Source organism: Electrophorus electricus, chromosome 12, assembly GCF_041902795.1.
Source record: "Electrophorus electricus isolate QZ-2024a chromosome 12, ASM4190279v1, whole genome shotgun sequence".
NCBI lineage: Eukaryota > Metazoa > Chordata > Actinopteri > Gymnotiformes > Gymnotidae > Electrophorus > Electrophorus electricus.
The window spans coordinates 8240077-8262865 of NC_137508.1; the positions used below are offsets into that span (position 1 = coordinate 8240077).

At 37.4% G+C, this 22789-nt stretch overlaps 1 protein-coding gene across 1 annotated transcript; it reads right to left on the bottom strand.

Annotated features, from left to right (window-relative positions):
• Positions 1 to 799: 799 nt before the first annotated feature.
• Positions 800 to 21362, bottom strand: loxl4 (lysyl oxidase-like 4). Its single transcript, XM_027018493.3, has 14 exons — positions 21062 to 21362; positions 20141 to 20463; positions 19524 to 19738; positions 13905 to 13943; positions 13440 to 13653; positions 13033 to 13213; positions 8935 to 9089; positions 8228 to 8395; positions 6445 to 6607; positions 5720 to 5963; positions 4708 to 4823; positions 4455 to 4591; positions 2975 to 3086; positions 800 to 2868 (listed from the first exon to the last, which is right to left on the bottom strand). The coding sequence occupies exons 1-14, from the start codon at positions 21345 to 21347 to the stop codon at positions 2798 to 2800; spliced, it is 2424 nt and encodes an 807-aa protein (XP_026874294.2). The 5' UTR covers positions 21348 to 21362; the 3' UTR covers positions 800 to 2797.
• Between the last annotated feature and the right edge of the window lie 1427 nt (positions 21363 to 22789).

A 22789-nucleotide genomic window follows, 5' to 3' on the forward strand; every position in this document is an offset into this window, starting at 1 on the left:
TAAATGTTCAGAGTGTCCTTCATTTGGAGGTTGTCATAGTATTAGAGCAGAATTTCTTAGGCTTGCCAGTAATTTCATTAGAGAAAGAGGCTAGAGTGTGGAGAAAATGTGGAGAAAGTTTGCTGTTTATCTTAATAAGGTAAGAATTCTAATTGCTCTGTATGCAGTTTAATGCTCTGGGGCTTATGAAACAGAACCCTGTTCCCCAGCAACATTATGTGTTTAAGATCCTGTTCTCACTTATCTGTATGCTTGCTTTGTCTATGGAAATATGGAAATGGAATCTGAATATGTAGACCTTGTAGCAAGTCTTTATCTCACCTGAGAAAGCAGGGTGGGGGTGGAATGGGTGGTGGCACTCAACATTCCATCTAAAAATGTAGGTTTGGAAACAGGATGTACTTTGGGTTTGCACCATGGGAAACTGAAAACACAGCTGTTTGCAAAAGAGCCAATGACCCAACAAGCCTATGTTGTGATGCTGGCTGATAAGATCCAAAGCAGTGAGTGATCCAGGTGCTCTTATTTAAACCCACTAACTTATTAAAACATTTGCTTAGCTGCATCCTTTAAGTAAACTCTTTGCCCTAGAGTGCAGTCAGCATTTTTTTTCAAATGAAAAAATAACAGTTGTATCTAAATTAACAAGATTTCAAAATAAATTAGATATGTACATGTGCAAAGATTGTTTGTGAAGCCAATTATCTGACAAACACTAGGACAGGAACAGACCTTTCAACTTCAGTACATAGCTGTAAGTCTGCATCAAAGACAGTGTATTTATTTATAAATTATTTATATTTTCTCAACAGAAAGCAAAAATATGCAACCTTGTTAGCTGGCTTATACCTCACCATATTATATGCATTCACATTAGAGCACAATCTTTGCATTAACTGCATAGACTGCCGACCAGTGAGTAGCAAACGTGACAAGAATACCGGCACTGTACAGAGTACATAATAAAAACATGTAGAAATAAAATGATCACTGTAAATCATATAGTATGAAAATAACAGGTCACTTGAGATTATTCAATTTGATAAATACAGTATAAAAAAAACTGAATCACATGGCCACTTTGTAGACTTTGAACCTAAGGGGATATGTTACGACGTGGTCGTTACAGTACAAAGATCTTTTATCACAGATGTTGATTACTGATGGTACATAAAGTGAAATATGTGTGCTTAAAGACCTAAATCATTTGACTGGATCACTTAGATTTACTTAAGTGTTTATGGACAACAGACAACTCTTAAATGTTGTTAAAACGGACAATTACAGATTATAATCCAAACCATTTCCACAGTTAGGGGCAGCCAGTAAATTGCATAAAAGTGGAAAAACAACAACAAAAAACATCTGGATCAAAGAGATTAAGGATTTATAGTAGGATCAAATTTTAGATCAGATAATAAAATAGACATTAATTGCTGTTACAGCAATTGTGTACAGTGAATAAAATACCCATACTGATATATTACTATATTATTAGTTCTCCTCAATTTATACACCTATGAATAAGAAAAAAGTTACTGCTATATATTTTGCTCCTCTACCAAACAGCTTTTCCTTTAAAGTTACCACTTGCCCCTTGTGGTCTTCATTATAGGCCAGAGTTGGATTCTAACTCATTGTAAAATGGGTGTTGTGAGCCTGAGCCTCTACAAAAGATGCATTTTACTGCCCGCCAACCAAGCCTGTCTTCTTTACACAGAGCCCACAACAGAACATGGTTGTATGCAAATCCAATCATTTACATTCTTCTTTCACACTGTTTCTGACAATGCTCTAAATTTTGCTTTACAACTAGGTGTTTCCACCAGCTGAAAGAGTTTCATATTTCTGCTGAGTTGGTGCACTACAAAGATTCCAGATATTTTAGAATTAAAGCAAAAAACCATATAGTATATATGCTTATTGAATTTAAACATTATTATAACAATTTTTTAAAAACTTGCCTCCATTAAAATGAAATTAGTTTAGCTAATGAAGTATTAAAATAAATTAACCAGCAGCACAAATTGAACAATGCATACTGTAATATATAACCACTTCAAGAATATCAGGTATTCATTAACAGAAGGCAATTAACCAGAACAAAGTATAAAATATATAAGGGGATAAATACCAAATAAGTCAAGAAGTCAAGTAAGAAAGAATTCAAGGAAGAAAGTCAAGAAAGAAAGATCACTAAACTGATCCCTGGGTAATTTCTACAAGAATACTGATGGTCAATAAATAAAGTGCATCACTCAAAGAAAACAACTGAAACTTTTCTAAAAATATCCACTCACCTGTAAAGAAATATAATACCTGGATAAACTTAAGAGAATTGAATTGCACTCAAATCCAGCAAAAATATCTTAATCTCTAAATCAGTACTTGTATACTAGTATTTGTTTAAAAAGCAAATTCACAAATTAATGAGAGGTAAAACTACTTGCACTCATAATTTTTCATCCACCAGCCGGTAAACTGTACAAAAATTCCCAGTAATTTTTAATAAATCTTATTGAATGTATTCTCAAAACAACTGGCCTAACGATATAAAGTAAGACATTTAATCAGTCAGTAAGGTGCGGCCTAATCAGCTACTAGATTTCATGCCATTTTATGTCTGTCCACTCATTAGATGCAAAGTCTTGCAACTTTCCTTCTCCAGTAGGTGTAGGTAGATGTGTTTAGGGTCAGTAAAAAGGAGATTTTATTCAAAGTCTATGGTGTAATATAGGTCATTTTCCTGAGTGCCACCCCAGCAGACGCTATCCTCACAATACACTCTTCACTCAGCTCAGATGAAGTTATTGGTGATCTGGCGCTGATGCTCAAACAAGTCTTCAATCTCAGCACTGTAAGCATCGCCTGTGCAAGGGGAATCAGAGAAGCTCATGAGAATGAAGTATGCAAACATGTTTTTGTTTGTGAGTGGGCTTAGCTGTGTGTCTGTGTGCAATCATGTGGATCCTACCTGTATGACAGCTGTACATGAAAATTCTGTGCCCATCATATCTGCACCTGCAGCGCATTACATTATTCATAAAGTCTGACTCTGCCATGTCCAGGGATGGGTTTACTTCTACCTGTCATTGGAATGAAACAGAGGCAAGAAGAAATATGTTTCAGCACTCTGTACCATCAAAGAGAATGGTATAACCCTCCTATGGAAAGGTTATGTCACCTTAGTCAGTCAGCATACAAAGAACCTCATGGTTGCAAGCCAAAAGGCATGCAAAGTGGTATCACTTGAAAATAATCACAAGGATATCTGTTATCTGAGCTATGTTATTCAATGCATAATAAGCCAACAAAGTATATTTTTAGAGTACTTTTTGAAATTGCTGGTACAACTTGTTCAATTTTGGTTACAACTACAGAGGAACATTTTTCTTAATAGCTACTCTAACGTCAACTACATGCAGTTTAAATGCAGGTTGCATCCAGTAAAGGAAAATGAAATCCTAAAATTGTGTTTTGAACAAATTCACAAACAAGTTTTTCTTTCTGTAAAATTACATGACATTCAGTCAAGACTGCAACTATGGTCTTCTCTTATAGTGGAATGTGTTTTAGTCAAAAAGAGTGCTTGTAAAAGCAGAATAAATTCCCCCGTACACAATTAACCCTGTCTAATAGAGTGGAGCTTCTGTGTTTTCTGCCCTTTGAAGAGGTAATGTTAAAATTTTCTTATTTTTGGTATGCAGCTATGTAATTAAAACAAACAGCTTAAAAAAATGAATGCCTGATTTTCCTTCTGATTTAAGTATAAACCATCTGCATTCTAAGATCCATTGAACCCACAATGTGTAACCACAGCAGAATAGATCAGTGTCTTTGTCTGGATTGGTTGGTATTTGTTGGTATGTGGATACATGTGATCAGATGGGCTCCCTGAACTTTGTACATTACCACAACACTGTGCTTTGCCACAAATAACTACATCATGACGGCAGTTTGTAATTAGCATCTGAAAAACATACTTAAAATAAATGTGCTCAATCATAGAGCCATTTTGGGTAAATAAGTCTTTAAAAATGTTCATGGCACATAGGTACACTATAATTAAAACAAAGGTCCCCTCTTTCACAGCTGGGAAGTGTAAAAAATGGGCAGGTCTAAAAAATTAGGTGGGTCTTTGCGATTTTACAGTGCAAGTACCAGTGGGGTAAAAGAACCCCAGGCTTGGAGGTGCTGACCTTTATGGTGATACCCAAAATGATCTGCATAATTAACATGTAATTAATGTAATGAGAGATAGAGGCTGCCTTGGCTGCAAAATGACAGGAGGTCTACTTTTTACAGGCAGTACCATCACTGCTGGTTTTTAGTTGTGGAGTTGTAAAAGACATGGCTAGAAAATTAAAAACTTTGCTGACTTCAAACAACAGTATACAAATATCACATCAGAGAAATATAATAGAAATATAATAAAATTATTAGAGAATACGTACCTGGAAAATATAATCCCCAGGCCTAACATCTGTGATATCTACCCACTGGCAGTCAATATCATGGCGATACGTGTCCCAGCAGCCCACAGAAATTCCCTGATCTCCGTAGTTGTAACAGGAAAAGCGTTTATAAAGCCCTAGAAAGGGTGTGTGTGGTTAACCTCATAGCCATATCAGCTCTCTGATGCTAAATCTCTTAACATTATATACTGCCCTCTCTGTTTTACATGAAAAATGATGAATCAGGTTTTACCTTCAGGGCAAAATGAGTCCTCCAGGCAGAAGCTGGCTTTGTGTCCTTCGGCCACTCTAGTTCCATTCAGTGTGAGAAGGTCATAATGTGTGAACACTTCAATGCTGTGGTAGTGCCTGTGAATACACAATCACAGTCTTTGTCACTAAGGATAACTGAACAGTCTTTTTGCTACAATGTATGTAGAGTTACTGAATTCACTTATTGTAAATGTGTCTTCAGAAACACCTTAGCTTGCAATTAAGTGCAGTTGGATTGTGAAGAAAGAGAGAACAGTGAGTCCCTATGGCATACTACTGAATGACCTCACTGCTCCAGTATGAAGGTGTTGGCTGACACAGCAACAACCTTTACAGAGTGCTGTTGGTGCCCTGGCTGGGTCATGTTTTCAGCTCTGTTTATTCAAGTTGTCTGAATGAACTGCTTTGAAATGCAAGCCTTTGCAGTGTTGATTTAAGAAAGTACAGGACTGTCCAGAGAACCCAAATTCTCCACAACAGCTTGCCTTGTTCCCACAGAATAGGCTGCAATTATTTTCAAAAAATAAGTAATAAATATAGATTTGGTCAAAACACTTGCAACTTTGAATGTATGTATTAGGAAAAAGCTAATGTCCATCTGCCCCAAGTGAAATAATATAGGCAAATGGGCATTTAACAATAAATATATGGCACTCATTCCCATAACAGCTGAAAGAAAGACAAAGTCTGAGCATCATCTCAGCAGTCTGTGAGTTGACTTGTGGTCTAGATTAAAAATGTCAGCCACTTAACAATGAGTGCTTGTAAGAGAGTTAGAGGAATAAGCAGAACTTAACAGTTTACCCTATTCCGCTTTTATCAAAATCCTGTTCATGACATCCAGGGGCCTGACATCACATTATGTCACCCTCCAAATTTGCACCAAATGGTTAGTTCCATTTCATTACCTTGAAAATCCATGACCTCATAAGGAAAACATTTGCATAGCACCATTTCATAAGTAGGCTTCTGTCCTGTGCGCTGTAACTCACCTGTGGCACTGGTGCCAGGTCCAGGACTCTCGGGATGCACGGGGCCTGAAGTCTGCCCTCCCCAGGTTCATAATGCGAGAGGAGAAGCGCAGCAGACGTCGCTGACCATAGGGCCAGTTCATGCGGTTGGCTGAGGAGGACAGGCAGTTCTCCTCATGGGCACAGGTGAGCAGGTGCAGTGGCCGATCCTCCAGATATGCCGTCTCCTGTACCAGCTGGGCATCCACCACCAGGTCAGGGGCAGCTAGAGTGGGTGGAACAATGGACTAAGATAGTAGTAACAGGACTTTCTTCACATTTTGGTCACTATTGGACTCTAGAGTTCCATAAGTAGTAGGGGTGGAATGTTATGACATTCTAATACTGATCATTTATCTGTCCATGTCTGTAGATGCTGATACTGTTTCTAGATTTAATATGTTGGATTAATCACATTAAAACATAATGATAGATTATAATTGATATCTTTAACAGATTTACAATATTTGCTACAAATAAAATTCTTTTCATAAGCTTCTAGATGGTAGGCTAATTCATTTGTTATAATAATAATGCCTTATATACGAGGCAGGTCCCAATAATAAACTGGTGATGATATGATGATTTAATCAACAATCTACTAAAACCAAAAGGATATAAATATTAGCATACATCTCTGCATAGTTTGTTGCATAGGCATTGTTCATTTAAATCACTTAGATTGATTCTGATGGACCAGCACTCACTCTCAGAGCAAGTGACCCCAGCTGCTCTGGCTCCTCCTCCACGAGGGCAGTGGACATAGTTGTTGCGACGGCAGTGCTGGACGGACAGTTCCGTGCCCACACAGTGAGTCCCACTCAGCAGCACCTCCTGGGCATCAGGGTCTCCTGGCCAGTAATATGTGTCCTGTGCATAGGAAGCATGGCATGCTAATGATTTTGCAGCTATGCATTTAATTGTGACATTAAGAGTGACATTTTTACATTAGAAACGCATACGCTAAATGTAGGTCCAGTTAGAGTTATATAGTATGTGTTAAAAATTTCAAATAGCTAAGTGCCTAAGTGCCTAATACATATCATAGTGTTTGTATTGCAACCCCAATTCCAGAAAAGTTGGGAAAGTCAATGAAATGCAAATAAACAGAAAAAAGTCATTTGTAAATTTACTTTAAGTTCAAACAAAAACAGCATCAAGACAAAAGATTTCATGTTTTACCTAATCAACTTAATTGTATTTTTAAATTCATTCTAAAATTGTAAAATTTCCAAAAAATTAAGACTAGGGCTTCTTAAGCCCAATAACAATGTAACAAGATGTAGTAACAAGGTGATGTTAAACAGGTGATGTTAAAGAGGTGAGGCAATTATATATATATATATATATATATATATATATATATATATATATATATATATATATATATATATATATATATAGTTCTTGAAAGTAAGGATGGGTAGAGGCTCTCCAATTTGCCAACAGATGCGCACATAATCCAGCAAAACAACCTTCCCCCAGACAAATCAGTAGGGTTTTAGGCCTTGCACCCTCTATAGTACACAATATAACTAAGAGATTCAAGGAATCCAGTCAAATCTCATTGCGAAAAAGGGCAAGGCCAAAATCCACTTCTCCTTGTGTGTTATCTCGGATTCCTCAGATCTCACCGTGTTAAGAACTGCCATGTAACTGTAATGGCTATTATGAGATAGGCTTGAGGAAACTTCAGTAAACCTCTGCATCTGTCAGGACATGGGGGTGCATCAGTGCCCATGGCATGGATATCTTACACATCTGTGAGGGCATCATTAACACAACATATGCTCCAAATATCTTTTCAGGAACATCCACGCATTTTATAGCAAATATGTGTCGTATATGTGTTATTAAAAAATAAAAAGTGAAAAGGTAAACTTTGAACTGTCCCAACCTTTTTGGAGCATGTTGCAGTAATCAGATTTCAAATGAGTAGCTATATATTTTCAAAAACAGTTAAATTAAATAAACATCAGATGTCTTGTCATGCTTTCAATGTAGTACAGACAGAATAGAATTTACATTCTTATTTGTTTTTATTATTTTCCATACTGTCCCACTGTTTTTGAACTGGGGTTGTAGGATTAGTATTAGGCATTGAATTTAAAAGCATCTCAGTGTGAGATGTGAGAGGTTTGAACTTACAAATTATTCTGCTTACTTAGATGCCCTTACAGAGAGACATTTATTGTAAACTTCCAAAAACCTCACTAAATATACATTTTGCATCTTAAAATACACTATTTACTAGTAACCTATGTCCTATGGTCCCACCCATTCACCTTCACAGAACAACTACTGTATGAAGCTTATGTGCTTAAACCCTTCTCCCCCCTTAAAACATGGACAGTATGTTCACACACAACGCACGTCACACAGAGATGTAATTGAGGCAGTGTTTAGAGAAAATAAAACAAGTGACACATTCAGTGCATACTGGAAACTAGTACATTCTTGAGCAGTGCCCTATGCTAAATGTATTTTCACCTGATGGGCTCGTGCAGCGAACCCGAAGCCCAGCTGCCTGCAGACCACCATTGCCTCATTAATGCCCCAGTTCTCACTGCACACTGATCCCCATCGCTTGTTGCCCCCCACCTCCATGAGCACTTCTACACGGCCTTCGGCTGCCTCTCTGCCCCCTGCTAACCGTACCTGATACACACATACACAAAACCAGAGAAGAATTATGGACACATATTTACACTATGAATTACTGTAAACAATTAAAGCAGTACACATACACACAGTTGTGCATGTGATATGGACATCTATTCTTTAGTTTAAATGTCTTACTAAATATACAGACATATTTACATAAATACTACATAAGGTATAGAATTTTAAATGAATGACTTAAAGGTCTTGATTTAAAAAGGCCTGCACATTAAAAGTACTGCTGATGGCAGTTCTTTGGCTTCCATAATTTGTTATGCAGAAGGTTTTTATTTATTTATTTATTTCTAAGCTTCATTAAATAAAAGTTCTATTTCTATACCCATGATAAATACAAAGGGTTTACATAATATGATTATCTCTTATAATTATGATCCTCATCTCTATTCTAAATGAGAAAACATTGGTTTGATACCCAAAAATCACTGGAAATTCCTTTTTTTGAATGTCTAATAGTTGTTTGTTTTAATTTAGGTTTCTTTGCCACCAATTTCATAATTGTGGAAGAATGTACTAACTTTATTCTGCATGCTTGTCTTGGGAACATTACATTTGATACAGGCATCTTGAGTGTGCTTGAATGTCCAGGGCTGGACTTCCTGGAAGAAGCAATCCAATATGGAACGCTCTGTTCCTGTACATTGTACTGAGTTCATATGAATTGGGCCTGTTCCTGTAAAAAATACCATAATCACTAGTTTTCTTTGTGTTCAAAGCTTCTATTAACTGCAATGACATACAGTATTAGATAGCTCCACTAACTGTGTAACTTGAGACTTTATTTATAGGATGCATTGCTACTTAAATAATGGTGATGAGAGGTTTCCTAATTAAACATGCAAATACTACATGCTAGTTGAAGACAAAGAAAAAGTCATGGTATTTCACATAGCAACCTGAATAACATTAAAGGCGAATGTCTGTCTGGGTAGACAGACTCACGTTCAGAACCCTGGAGCTAGTAACATCATAGGACTGCGGTGGTAAAAATGAGTAAGAGCTAAACTCATAATGAGTATGAATACCACTAATGTCAGAGAGGTCAAATGACATATATTCCTTATCTTTTGTGTGCTTCTGAGGTAACTCTGAGGAAATGCTGTTTGAATCTTTGTGGAGTAGTTATGGAGAAAAGTAGCTGACTTATATTGTGTGGTACAGTATGGTATGTTTTGTTAAAAGTCATCAAAAGGCCATTTATAACCAGACCAACTTCACCAACTGTTTAGCTACTGGAGCAAACATAATAACCACACTATGTAAATGAAGTCCTACCCAGTGCCCAATTTTGTCATAGTTCTGGGAAACCATTTAACCATTGAAGGAATCATAAGATATTGGTTTCAGCTTACAGGGCTCATTTGGATGTATACCTCAGTGAGAAAATTACATATAGTGACAGAAATATACCACTGGTTGGAGCAGGAAATAGACACTCATACATTGTCCCTGTAATTTGGCATCTGATGAGATATATATATATATATATATATATATATATATATATATATATATATATATATATATATATATATATATATATATATATGTGTGTGTGTGTGTGTGTGTGTGTGTGTGTGTGTGTGTATAGAGAGAGAGAGAGAGAGAGAGAGAGAGACAGAGAGAGAGAGAGAAATTTTTTTTTCATGAACACTGTCGCCAAAAAGAAAAAAATAATGTGGAAAGGTGTTTTTGCCATACCCAATGTTAACAGGTGTATAAATTCCAGCCTAAATGGCCACAGTGGCGATCATACATTGCTACTTCTGCTACAAGTAAGTTTGTGAAATGTTGCTATTACTATGAAATGGAAATGAATAGGAACAGTACTAGCTCAGCCACAAATCTGTAGGTAATGCTCACAGAATGGGGTCACCAAGTACTGAAGCACGCAGCATGTAAATCACCTATACTGTTACATCACTCACTACAGAGTCCAAACAGCCTCTGGAAGCAAGATCAGCACAACTTTGTTTCAGGAGCTTGAAATGGATTTCAGTGTTGCAGCAGCTGCACACAACCCAAGATCACTATGTGTGCAATGCCAGGCATTGCTTGGAATGGTATAAATCACACTACCACTGAACTCTGAAGCAGTGGAAATGTGTTCTCAGGAGAGATGAATCAAACTTCATTGTCTTGACAGTCGAATGGATGAATCGAGGTTTGGTGGATGCCAGGATAATGCACACGTACCAGGATGCACAGTGCCAACAGTAAAATCTGTGGCTTCCAGTGAAGGGTAATGTTATTGCTACAGCATATAAAGACATTTTAGTCAATTATATGCTAACAACAAGTTTTCTTTTACAGAATGACTGTGCTGCTGTTCACAAAGCAAGCTCCATAAAGACCTGCTTTGATGAGTAAGGTGGGTAAGAACTGGGTAAGCACAGAGCCCTAACCTCCACCCCTAACCTAACCCCTAACCACCCCTAACCTTTGGGATGAATTGGAATGTCATCTGCTAGCCAGCCCTTCTTGTCCCACATCATTGGCTGACTTCACAAAGGCTCTTTTTACTAATTGGGTACAAATTGGGCACACACATACACACAATTCTCAGAAATACAGAAGAAATACAGAACATTCCCAGAAAAGTGGAGGCTGATATAACTTCAAAGGTGATGCCAACTCTGTGTTAATGCCCATAGTTTTAGAATTGGATGTCCAACAAGCACATATAGGTGTGATAGTCAGGTGCCATACTTTCGAAAAGAAATGACTTTAGTGACATATGTCATTAAACATTTTCACAAAACAATAAACTGAATTAACAACTTTGTACAGTCTTTACATTTACAAAGAGTCCACTGTGTCAGTCTGTTTGGTATGTCACATGTTCACTCACCAAGACAAATTCCTTTTATGTGCAATATACCAAACAAATAAAACTAATTCTGGATTCTGAATTCCAAAAAAGCATATAAATTCCACCTTAATGGCGTTTTTCCTCAATCAGGTGTCTATAATCCCATTTTAGTAGCATACGACATTACCACATAAGACATATTTCTCTGAGCCAAATACAAAATTATTATTTTTTATTTTTTTTTGCAGTCTGTTTTCTTGGTCTTTTTCATTTGTTTGTTTTCATAAGTATAAGAAATAAGGCTATAATTGTGTAACACACAATTATAGAAGTTAAAAATAAGGAGTTTAGATCTGCATGCAAAGATCCCCCTGCATTATTCTTCACTTCTGTGTGGGGTGAACACAGGCAAGTCAGGTGAGAGTCACTGTTGACAGATATTCATCCTGTCTGAATTCACAGATGTAAAACCAGTCTGCTATATCACAAGTCATCCAAGAACACATCTCAAAAAGTCTCACTTTCATCCTCTGGGAGGTCCTGGCTTTGGATGAAGCTTCTACTGCCCACACTGCTTTCAGTATCACTCATTAACTAACTGGATTATCATGCCATATGCAAAAATAGTGCCATTAAATCATACCGCTATCAGATCTTCAATGCGATATGCTGTACTCAACACCTATTGTGAGCGTAGAAGGAATTTAACATCACTGTGGTAATGGCAAACCGTTTTCAAACACAGATGCATCAGAGATGAAATTTGAACAATCCTCTCACTCCTGACCTTTGTTCTGTAAGAAAAGACAGAAAACCTGCACACCATCATTAAAGACCACTTTTCCCCCTGACAACCACAGTGTATGAATCTCAGCATGTCTCACGCAGAATAGTCTTGTTCTATCATTGCAATTCTAATTTATGTTACTTTCCACTCAAAATATGCTTTGTGGTCTCAGCTGTAGTAGGAAAATTACCCATGAATATAAAATGTCTAAAGAGCACAGAAGAATGGAAATCACTTTTGATCCCCAGTTGTCTGGCCATATTTAGCAAAGCTGCTGGGCTTAAAGCTTAGTAACAGAACCATAGCTGTTCCAGCCAGGCCTACACTTAGTAATGGATAGTGATCATGTGTGCAGACAAGTGCTTCTCAGAAAATCGGAAATATCCAGTTCCACAACAAGACTGCAACAAACTGGGTATTTAAATCTGGTCTTGATTACACTGATGGGTCAAACCCTGACCAAATAAACTCATAAAGCTCATTTCCAAATTATGGTGAGTGATTACTGTAGTATGTGTATAATATGTTAAGTATTGTGACCTGTCTTTGATTTGGCCATTTCTTTCTCTCACATACCTGTCCCTCTCTTGCCAACCTTAAACATAGAATAAAGATCTACTTTGTATGTATATATGCCCTTGCATGTGCTTTGTCTGTAATGTAAATGGATGTGTGAGACCTTTGTGAACGACCTAGTTTTGACCAAAGGGAAGGTATCATCTGGATGCTTTTTAATATGCATTTATACTCTGAATGCACTTGCAATAACTGTTTATGAACACACTTATGAATATAGCATAACATCACCTGCCCATTGCTTTTAAGTATGTTAATCAGGAAAGAGACTATTAGAAACAACTCAGCAGGGAACAAGACAAGTTACCATCAATTAGTCTAACCTCTAAGTGCATATAACCGACCAAAAAAGGGACTGGCAGTTAATAAGTACAGTTATTGAGTAGGTGTATCTAATAAACTGCCCTGACTATTACTTTTACAAATAGCCTTGTATCTCACCTTGGCCCATGTATGCTCCAGTAAGGGCCTCCTTGGCAGTACCAAAGCCCAGTTCTCTGCACACCACACTGGCAGAGATGCGATCCCAAAGATGATCCACCACAGTTCCCCACTTTCCCTCACGCAGAACTTCCACCCTGCCCTCCCCCAAACGAGGCCCTGACTTCAGACGCACCACTAGCTGTGAGAAGGGAAAAGGTATGACACACGATAAACAGGGGTCTCTATGTTTGACTGTTATTACTTGCATACTAAATGTCATGTAGAGGCACAAACATTCTCATGTATCACCTATGTATCATTCAGGATTTTTATTTCACTGAAATAAAAGTACCCATCCTATTAGGAAAATGCATGCATGAATTGACCCTGTGCTTTAATTATTCACAGGTGCAATGTTCATTTACCTCAACAGGGTGTGGGGCTTGAGGCCTCCCTGAGGACAGGCGTGAGAACTGGTGACCTGGTACACAGCGGGCCACAGCATGGTGCCCGTTCCTACAGGGGCCGGCACTGCGGGGGATGGACAGCTGGGCATGGCACTCTGCCAGGCTGCACTCTGTACCCAGGCAATGCACCTTCTCCACCCAGAAACTCTTCTTTCTGGCCATGAAACTCAGCCTGCAGGGAGAGGGAAGAAACTGCAGCAGGTGACTTAATGTTATGCTAGGACACCTCAGTGGTGTGGCCAGGTAATCTTTACAGCACAAAGCACAATTCTGTGGTACTGCAGATGTGATATGACCTAATACTGAGCGACTCAGAAATTCTTATGTTAACATTTACTTCCTGTCAGTCAATTAAGGTAATTATTTACAATACAAAATGATATAAATATTTAATAAAAAAACAGAAACTGTAACAGTTGATACCTGGTTGATGGGTCCTTAATTTTTTCATCCCATATTTTTCTGTAAGGGTAAAACATGGATATTACTGAAAAATGCATCTTTTTAAAACTTAAAATAAAAATAAATTAAAAACAAATAAAAAAAACCTCAACAACAACTCAGTCATCCATGTTTTTGAGATTACACAGAGTATATGGATAAATATATGCCCAATATAAATATTCACATGTGGGTTTGTGGTAAACAGACAGTTACAGTAGGAAGTCATTGGTCCTCTTAAAGTCCATTCCAGTAACACGCTTTCATTATGGGTATTTTTGCTGCAGTTCAAAAGTCCTGTGTTTTCATGTAGGTTTGTGAGGACTTGTAAGAGTGTGTAAACTGTATGGTGCAAACAGTAAAATCTGTGGCTATGCAGAGTGACTATTCATGCAAACTTCATGCAAACATATGACATAAAAATGTGCTATTTCATATGGTAAGTTTCAGTTTAAACCCTCAGTTTGCCAAGATATGTTACCATCTCAACAAAGTTACAATATTGTACTTTTGTTATAAAGGAGTGATGAGATTTTGAAGCTTTGCATAAATGCTTTGAAGTGGTTCTGACTGGTACAGGATTCCAAGAAAATTTTCAAAAATGCTGTTTAAGAAACAGTCATTTCCAGCAGAATGAGTACTACTGGCATCCAGGAATGGGTACGGCAAGGCTACTTGTGATACAAACTACAAGCAGTGATCACAAACAGTACACAAGACAGAGATCCTTCCCAGGGCATCCTCTTTTAGTTTACCACTCATCACAAAGATACAGTAGGCAATAAACAATCACAATCTGATCTAATTAAATATTCCCATCATTGACTATATATATATATATATATATATATATATATATATATATATATATATATATATATATATATATATATATATACACACAGTATTTTATCATGTGTAGTTGTAGTTTATTGTAACCTTGACTTTTCTGGATGAGAAGTCACAGTGTGCAAATAAGTTAATCAGATCAAAGCTACATCAGCAATTCCATTGACTCATGCTCAAGCAAGAAAGTAATAGAGAGACACAGAAAGAGCAGTAGCCCTGGGCTTGTGGATGACGATGAGATTATTGTAAATTTAGTATTTGCTCTGTGAGGTTTTTAGTTTAATTAACCCTTTAAAATATTTAGATGTCGTGATGTGTACTTATTTTAATAACTAGCCAAATTTCAGTCTCAGCTTTCTTAGTGTTTATCTCAGATCAAAATGTTTCTAAGTGATGACTGTGAACTCTGCATGACAGATGGAATGAATTGAGGATTGTCTCAGAGCCCATTAAATGTACTTCCTTTGCTAACTGAGCTGCCATGTTAAACCTTGGTATGATTTGTGGCTTCAGGACAAATGTGAAAAGCTGGACATGAATGAAAAATTCAACCTACCGCGTCCCTCAAGCACCTCTTTAGATAGTAGTGGTCTGTTTGAAATTTGTTCTGACAGCTTCTGACATTAAAATACCCACCTGCACATGCAATTAGTCTCAGAGGTCCACCCTCGGTTTACTACTAAACCAGCAAAACTTAATGATAGGGAACAGCTAGTCTGTTTTGACACAACAATCACACTACTGTTTCAAACACTCTGTCTTCTTTACATGGTCGCAGATGAGCATGTTCATCATTATTTAGTATACAAATATACTAATTCGTATACAAACAGAAAAATTAAAGGTGAAATTTGACAAAAGTATTTTAAGTTATTTTAAGTTATTTGTGAAATATTTTATAGCAGTATATAAAAGGTGCTGCAGAGAGGTCGGTCTATCTAGCACATTGTTAGGTTATCACGAAGACAGTTAAAAGTCCTCTTTGAGATGGTAAATATATATCACATAATTTACTGCCTCAGCAGAACTAATAACTTCTACCATGAGACCACAGATTTATTGTCTTATGACAACCATGGTAAATCTCATATTGGTAAAGAATTGTTGGTTGTGCTGTCTCAATATCATACAGTTTCCTGAATGTAGTATTCATAGGTAACATTTACTTTACCTGAAAACAGCACTGAAAATAGCAGGGCTATATGTAGGATGAATGCTCCTAGGGTTAAAATCATATCATAATTTCATTTGAAAGTCTTATCCAAAATCATAAATCTGCTATAAATTTAATTCAGTCAATATATATTTAGATGGCAAAATATCAACAAAGAAATAAAGGTCTAACTCTTCTAAATCCATATGATATGATTCTAGACTGTAGGTTCAGGCCTGGAACCCTGAAGAGTTTAAAAGCTTGTATTTAAGATGGATTAAAGACATGGTACACTTTATGAAATTGAGATACCTAGCAAAATTACAGGCAACATGGGCCAACAAACATAGAAGACAAAATTCATCACCAAAATTTTTTAAATAATACTTTGCTTTAAAGTGAATGAAACAAAAGGATAATTAAACCAAACTGTCATCTTCAAAAGTCTTCAAATCTCCACTGTGACAGGCACTGTCATCTTCTGCTGAGAAAGCAGCCCATAGAGTCATGCTATAATTGGGAACCCTATTTCTCTTCACATGAGATCTTAGAGATCCTCAACCCTTAGCATGTAATTACATTATCTTTAGTATAGCATCCAACAGGAGGGCTGGGGCGGAGCAGCCTGGACTCTCTAAGACGCTGAGTGCGTGAATAAAAATGTGTCTTGTCTGTCTCGGCCAAGTCTGCAGCTGTGCGGAGTGTCCCAGAGGGAACGTACAACGTGATAAAGTTAAGGGCTGGGTGAGTTCACTGTCTAGGTGGGACAGCCCAATCGAGATTGCATAGAAAGTCCACCATAGAAGTCACTGCCATCATTGTAAGCTCTAATTCTAGACAAAACACCACTTTGCCACATACTTGAGCAACTAGTGTTGTCATGCTCGGAAAAGACATGAAGAGGCTGATTTATTTTTTTACCCCAAGGATAAGATTCTGTGGAAGCAGTCAAACATATCCAAGAAACATCAGACCATATGCACCCATATAAATATATTTCAAGTCATACTGATTTTACAGCACCTAACCAGTTTAGACAGGGAAAACATTAGCAGCAATCAAATGTAATATATTCCCCTCTATACAGTCATTATCTTTTGCCCCAAAATGGAAGTTTCATGTTTTTATGACAGATTCCTTAGCTGCTTAATGCATAATCTTAAAACTATACAATGAAGATAAGCCAAAAAAGCCAAAAACCTCAAAAGAAAAAAAACGACAGAGGTTTGTGGCAGAAGATTGTTTTAGTCTATATGCAGTCAAGCATTATCTGAACACATCTCTACTATACATAATGTGTGTAAGGCACCGTCACGTTGCAACTGTGAGTTTTATAATAAAGATGAGGTGAATTCTGCCAAAATGATTATAGCAGATTCAGATGGTGTACTTGGGCCATCCAACAGTGGCACTGCAGAGTTTTCAGAAATGCTTCTCAATCACAAGTCACTAAAAGTGGCATAACAAATCAAGGATGGTCAACAAACCAAAAGCGGCTATAAGGTATAAACCAATCACCTCAAACTATCTAGCAAAGCTAAAACTGATGTGTCTAAACTTAAACTCTCCTGAAGCTCAAACTTTCAGAAAGCAGCTGGTAAATTTCAATGTATTTTAGCTGCAAGTATAAACAGTTGTTATTAAGAAGATGGCTACAAAATAATCCTCAAAGACAGACCATCTTCAACATAGTGAGAGAGTAAGGGAACAGACCTCCTCAGCTACACTGCTATCCTGTATTTAAGTTGTAGCAAACGCATCATTCTAAAGGCCTAAAAATAAACGTCCTGTCCATGTGGCACTCAGAGAGGATTCTGAGGCCACCACACTCCCCCAGACTGGTACTCATACTTTCACATATGCACACATGTATATTTTAGCAAGTCAGAGAGAATAGAGCACAAACTATTCCTGTTAACACACTGAGATGGGCCTCTCAGTCTCTACTTGGGCTCAAAAGCTTATTTCAAATGTCACCAAGTGACTTCCTTATACAACTCTCACTATATCTCTGCCTCTTCCAAGAACACAAAAATGAAGTACAGTGGCCATATTTACATGATTTATACAAAACAAACTATTCTTTTGAATAGGACTGAAAACATACTGTTCACAATACATTGGATCAGATTTTACATGTAGCACCACTGCTAACTTCAAATAGAGATATCAAAAGAAATATGAATGATGAAACCCTTGTATTAGCAGTCAAGGTTCCATGCACATAGCACAACAAACACCTCAATTTTCAGATGACACTTGGATCCAAAGTGCCACCATGCTGTCAACAACCACCATATACTATGAGTATTTGGATACAGTTGTCTGGGCTGTGGAATGTGAACATATCAAATTCTACTCCATTCAATACCAAATTCACCTATGCAGATGTCCTTGCAGAACTCAAGATGGCTGTAATCAAGAGTGAGCAACTACCACTGATATGTACAGAGACATGTCCTCATAACATCAAATGCAATAAACAGGACCCACTTAGAATAAATTAATTCTACATCTGTGTTTTAGAAATTTCATATAAAAGTGTGGCATTTAAAGGAATCATGCTGAAAGGAATCATGCTGAATACTGTAAATCTGCTGTTATTGTGACAGAATCAGCCAGCAATAACATACAGTAAGGGACAACTGTGCTTCTGAGCAAAAAAGTCATGAAGGCAAGTGTCTCTAAAACCACTGATGCAACAAACTGGTGCTCTCTCTACTAGAAGACTTTTTGGGGTTTACAACTGATGCCACTGTGGAAGAACAAACATCAGGGATATTAGTTCTTTTAGCAGAGACCTAAAGGTTTAAGGCAGACATTTCATCTCCAGAATTGGGAGTGTAGATATCATCAGTAAGTTTTGAGAGATCTTTTAATCATTGAAAGCTCAGGTTTGTAAGAGGTGCCTGGAAGGAGGAGATAAGACAAACAAAAGATCTGCAAGAATCTCCCCATGTACTTTATAATATTATCGCTAGGGATTCTAATAAAAAATGACAACACAAAATGCCAATTTCTGTACACTGTCAAGCACTAAAATCAGCCAATATGGTCCCAAATAATTACATATATATTACAATCTTGCTTTGGTTGCCAGAATTCTAGGTTAGGCCTAGAACTGTGCAAGTATAAGGTTTAATTCAATACAACATAAAAAATAAATAAAATGAAATGCAGTACTTATGGGATGTAAGGAGCTTTGACACACAATTGCCGGGAGTAATATGCAGTATTTTAATCATGATGAACCATTTGAACACACCAATATAAATTTAGTTGTATTCCACCCTGATAAACAAAAGTAACAAATAAGGTCAAATAAGGTCTTGACTGACAATAGTAAAACCATTCTCATCACTCTTTTGTAGTAAACCAATTAACTGACCTGTATTTAAAATAAAGCCCACCAAAAATAATTTATAGTAGTGCAGAGAATAAACTTAGACATTGTCAGTAATACCTGCTTAGTGAAAAATAAAACAGTGATCAAATATTAACAATTGAGGATTTGTATGTTTAGTGGTTTAGCTTTGCATCAGATCCCCTAGAAGTCAGCAAAGAAACATATATCGGCCTTTAGTAAAAGAAGGACCTACTTGTAAGTATTCATGCTGGGCTGCTCTGCATCCGGGAATCCCAGCATGCCACACACCACTCTGCTGCTGTTCAGGCTCCAACCTTTGTCACACACCTGCCTCCATCTCCCAGCATGCTTCACTTCCACAACACCTTCTGTCACCAGTGCATGTTTCTTGGTAGCCATCAGAATAGGACGCAGACGAACTTCTTCGATCCTCACCTTACTACCAGACTAAATAATAGAAAAGAAGAAAAAATCTGAAATGTTTTATAATGTTGTTACTCCGATGATGTTACTACTAGGATATCTGGCAAAACATTTAATTAAAAAGTCAGCAATGTTGGCATGCTCAACAGAGCACTTTATATAAAGGAATGAATACAATGACATTTTGAGAAAATAAACCATCAACATTTTTGAGCAGAAATTGATGATACTCTCAAAATCTGTAGGAATGGCTGAGACTATCAATGATGTTTGTGAATAATACTAAACAAATTCATAAACATTTCTACTCAAATACATCTCAAAGATGAAGATCTGACTGGATGTAATTCCAATCTCTGGTTTGTCCTAAAGATAATGCTTGCGTTAAAGACTTGTAGAGACTTGCCAGTCTCCCTGACTGCTTACCGGATAATGTAACTGTTGTCTGGAAAAATGACCCTGCCTTGAGAAGTCTTGTGGGTGTCCATTGCCCTGCCAAGAAGAAGTAGACCTTGGCCTGGAGTAGATATCTTTCCACCGGTTTGAGGTTGTAATGTTGGTTCTAAGAGCAATAGCATGTGCTCGTATAGTGACTCCAGGATGCACTTGGTCCAGCCTTCTCTCAGGGCTACAGACCACCCCCAGATCTTCAGCGTGCTTGCAGTCATGGATCCCCCATCCATTTGACTTGCAGTCTTTGAGAGTTTTCTCTGACCCCTTACAGCGCACATTATCCATCCAAATAGGGCCTGTAGCAGTTACGAGCATGTTAAGAGCGTGTTATGAATGGACAGAGAAAACAACAAAGAATACATATGTACACAAACAAGTTGAATCATTGACACAATGACTAGGAAAAAAGCCTCAAAATGTGATGTTAGGCAGTGGCAGCAGAATTAAAAGCAACACTTAAGGGATTCAATTAGGGTTCTCGTGAATCTGAGTGAATGAACAATATTTGCTAGATGGGCTGAATGAAGCCTTTGTTTACTTTTAATGACAGTGCTGCCTTGCCAACTAGTGTTACACTTGCTTTGGTTTAGTGGTGACTTGCTTTGGTTTAGTGGTGACCTTTATTGTTGCCTTAAATTTAGATTATAGGGAAGGTCAGGTCAATGTAAAGAACAGCAGACGTGCTTTCAAGCTTCTGTGGAAACAGTTTGTGATATTTTTAAAGGCGATTGCCGTTACAGTAAACAAATCTTAATAAATCCAACAATGTCAGTTAGAAAAACTTTAAATTCCCAAGCAGCATAATCCATAATTTTTTATTTTTTTAATGTTTGTATGTCCAGGTGTGTACAGCTAAAGAAAATTAGTTCTTGCAGATTAGTTCTTGCAACTCACCCTCTCCCTCTCCGTACTTCGCACTGTGTGCCCATGTGATTGCGGTTTGAAAGCCCAGTTCTCTACAAACAACAATAGCTAATTTAATGTCGACTTCGTCGTCACAGACAGTTCCCCACGTATTGTTGTGAAGGACTTCGACGCGTCCTTCGTTTTCTCTGCGTCCAATTCCTGCTAAACGGACTTTTGCAGCTGGCGCGCGAGCTGATCTGCCAGACGACCGGGGGAGCGCGTGAGTGCAAAGTAAGACGAGAGAAGTTAAATAAAGATAGTGGCCCAGCGTCATATCTGTATCGAGGTATCGTTCCTGAAAAGCAAAAAGGGGGGCAATGCTATTTATTCGATATTTTATTTATGTTTACTTTGTTTAACGGGAAAAAAAACAATTGTACGGTATATTCATCTTAATGTAACACGGAAAATTTGTAATCATATTTGTAAATGCAAAGTCAGGTAAGCGTAAATGTATATCATGTCCGTCATTTACGAAAACAGAGTAATTATGTCTACATAAATCTCATGTATTTATTGATCAAAAGACTGAGAAGGCCAGTCTTTATACCAAAATGCTTTCATGGACTCCATGACATAATAGAAACTATTTGAATAAAAGGGGGGCGGGGGACTATCATGTATGAATCCTAGGTAAAGTCAATACAATTAGTAAAACAAGCATCTCTACTTATAACTGTCCCAATAAAGTTTAAATAACTGGCTGAAGCAACAAAAGCATATTCGACCTATTACTGCAGGGGAAAGAAGCCTGAAGATATAAGTAACTCTAGTAAGTGAAAGCGCCAAACCAATAAACAAACCATCTACTAAAGTATTGGTACACTTAGTCTTAGCCAAAATAAAAGCCAAAGAATTCAAAGTGTCTTAATGTTCTGAAACATTTCAAAACCCACATATTGCTGCATCTGATCATTTTTAGTAAGAGACAGACATGCAGAGGTGAAATTAGAGGCAAAGGTTCACTCACCTGGCTGCCACACTGGAGTCACATCAGTCCTTGATCAGTAGAAAGTGAATGAAGGAGGGAGTGCACCAGAGAGCTTGGGTCTGCACCTACACTCTCCCCTGCCTTCCCTCCCTCCTTCTCTCCAATACTTATTATCCTTCCCATCTACCCCTCTATCTAAATGTTCAGTTTCATTCACTATTATTTCAACATAAATAATTGTTTCAACATAAAGAATTCCAAATATTTAATATGGATTATTGTGAAAAAAGACACAAGGGATGTTTACACTCATTTTTAGTGTAATAAAACAAATTCCATTCAAAACAGATACCTTAAATAACAGTGTAATCCATTGTCCATCCACAGATTCAAACATTTAAATGTTTTTGAGATTTGAAGCTTCTGCACAAGACATACTACAGCAAATCATTCAGTAAACATATTTTTGAATTTGTATTGCATTTTGCATACAGTATAATCTCAGCATCTCCAAAATTTCATTCTGATTGGTTAATGCTTGTTAATATGTCATTTTATGTGTATGACATGTAATCCCAATGGTGTTAGGGTATGAATAGTTTGTCATTAAACACAAATTCAACTTTACTACTAGCAGAAATGCACCTCCTTGTCTTTTAACCCAGGACTTGTAATGTGGGCACTGGTAGCGGTACTTGACTAGTAAACAGAAGGTTACTAGTTCAAGCCCCACCACTTCCAACTTGCCACTCTTGGGCCCCTGATTAAGACCCTTAACCCTCAGT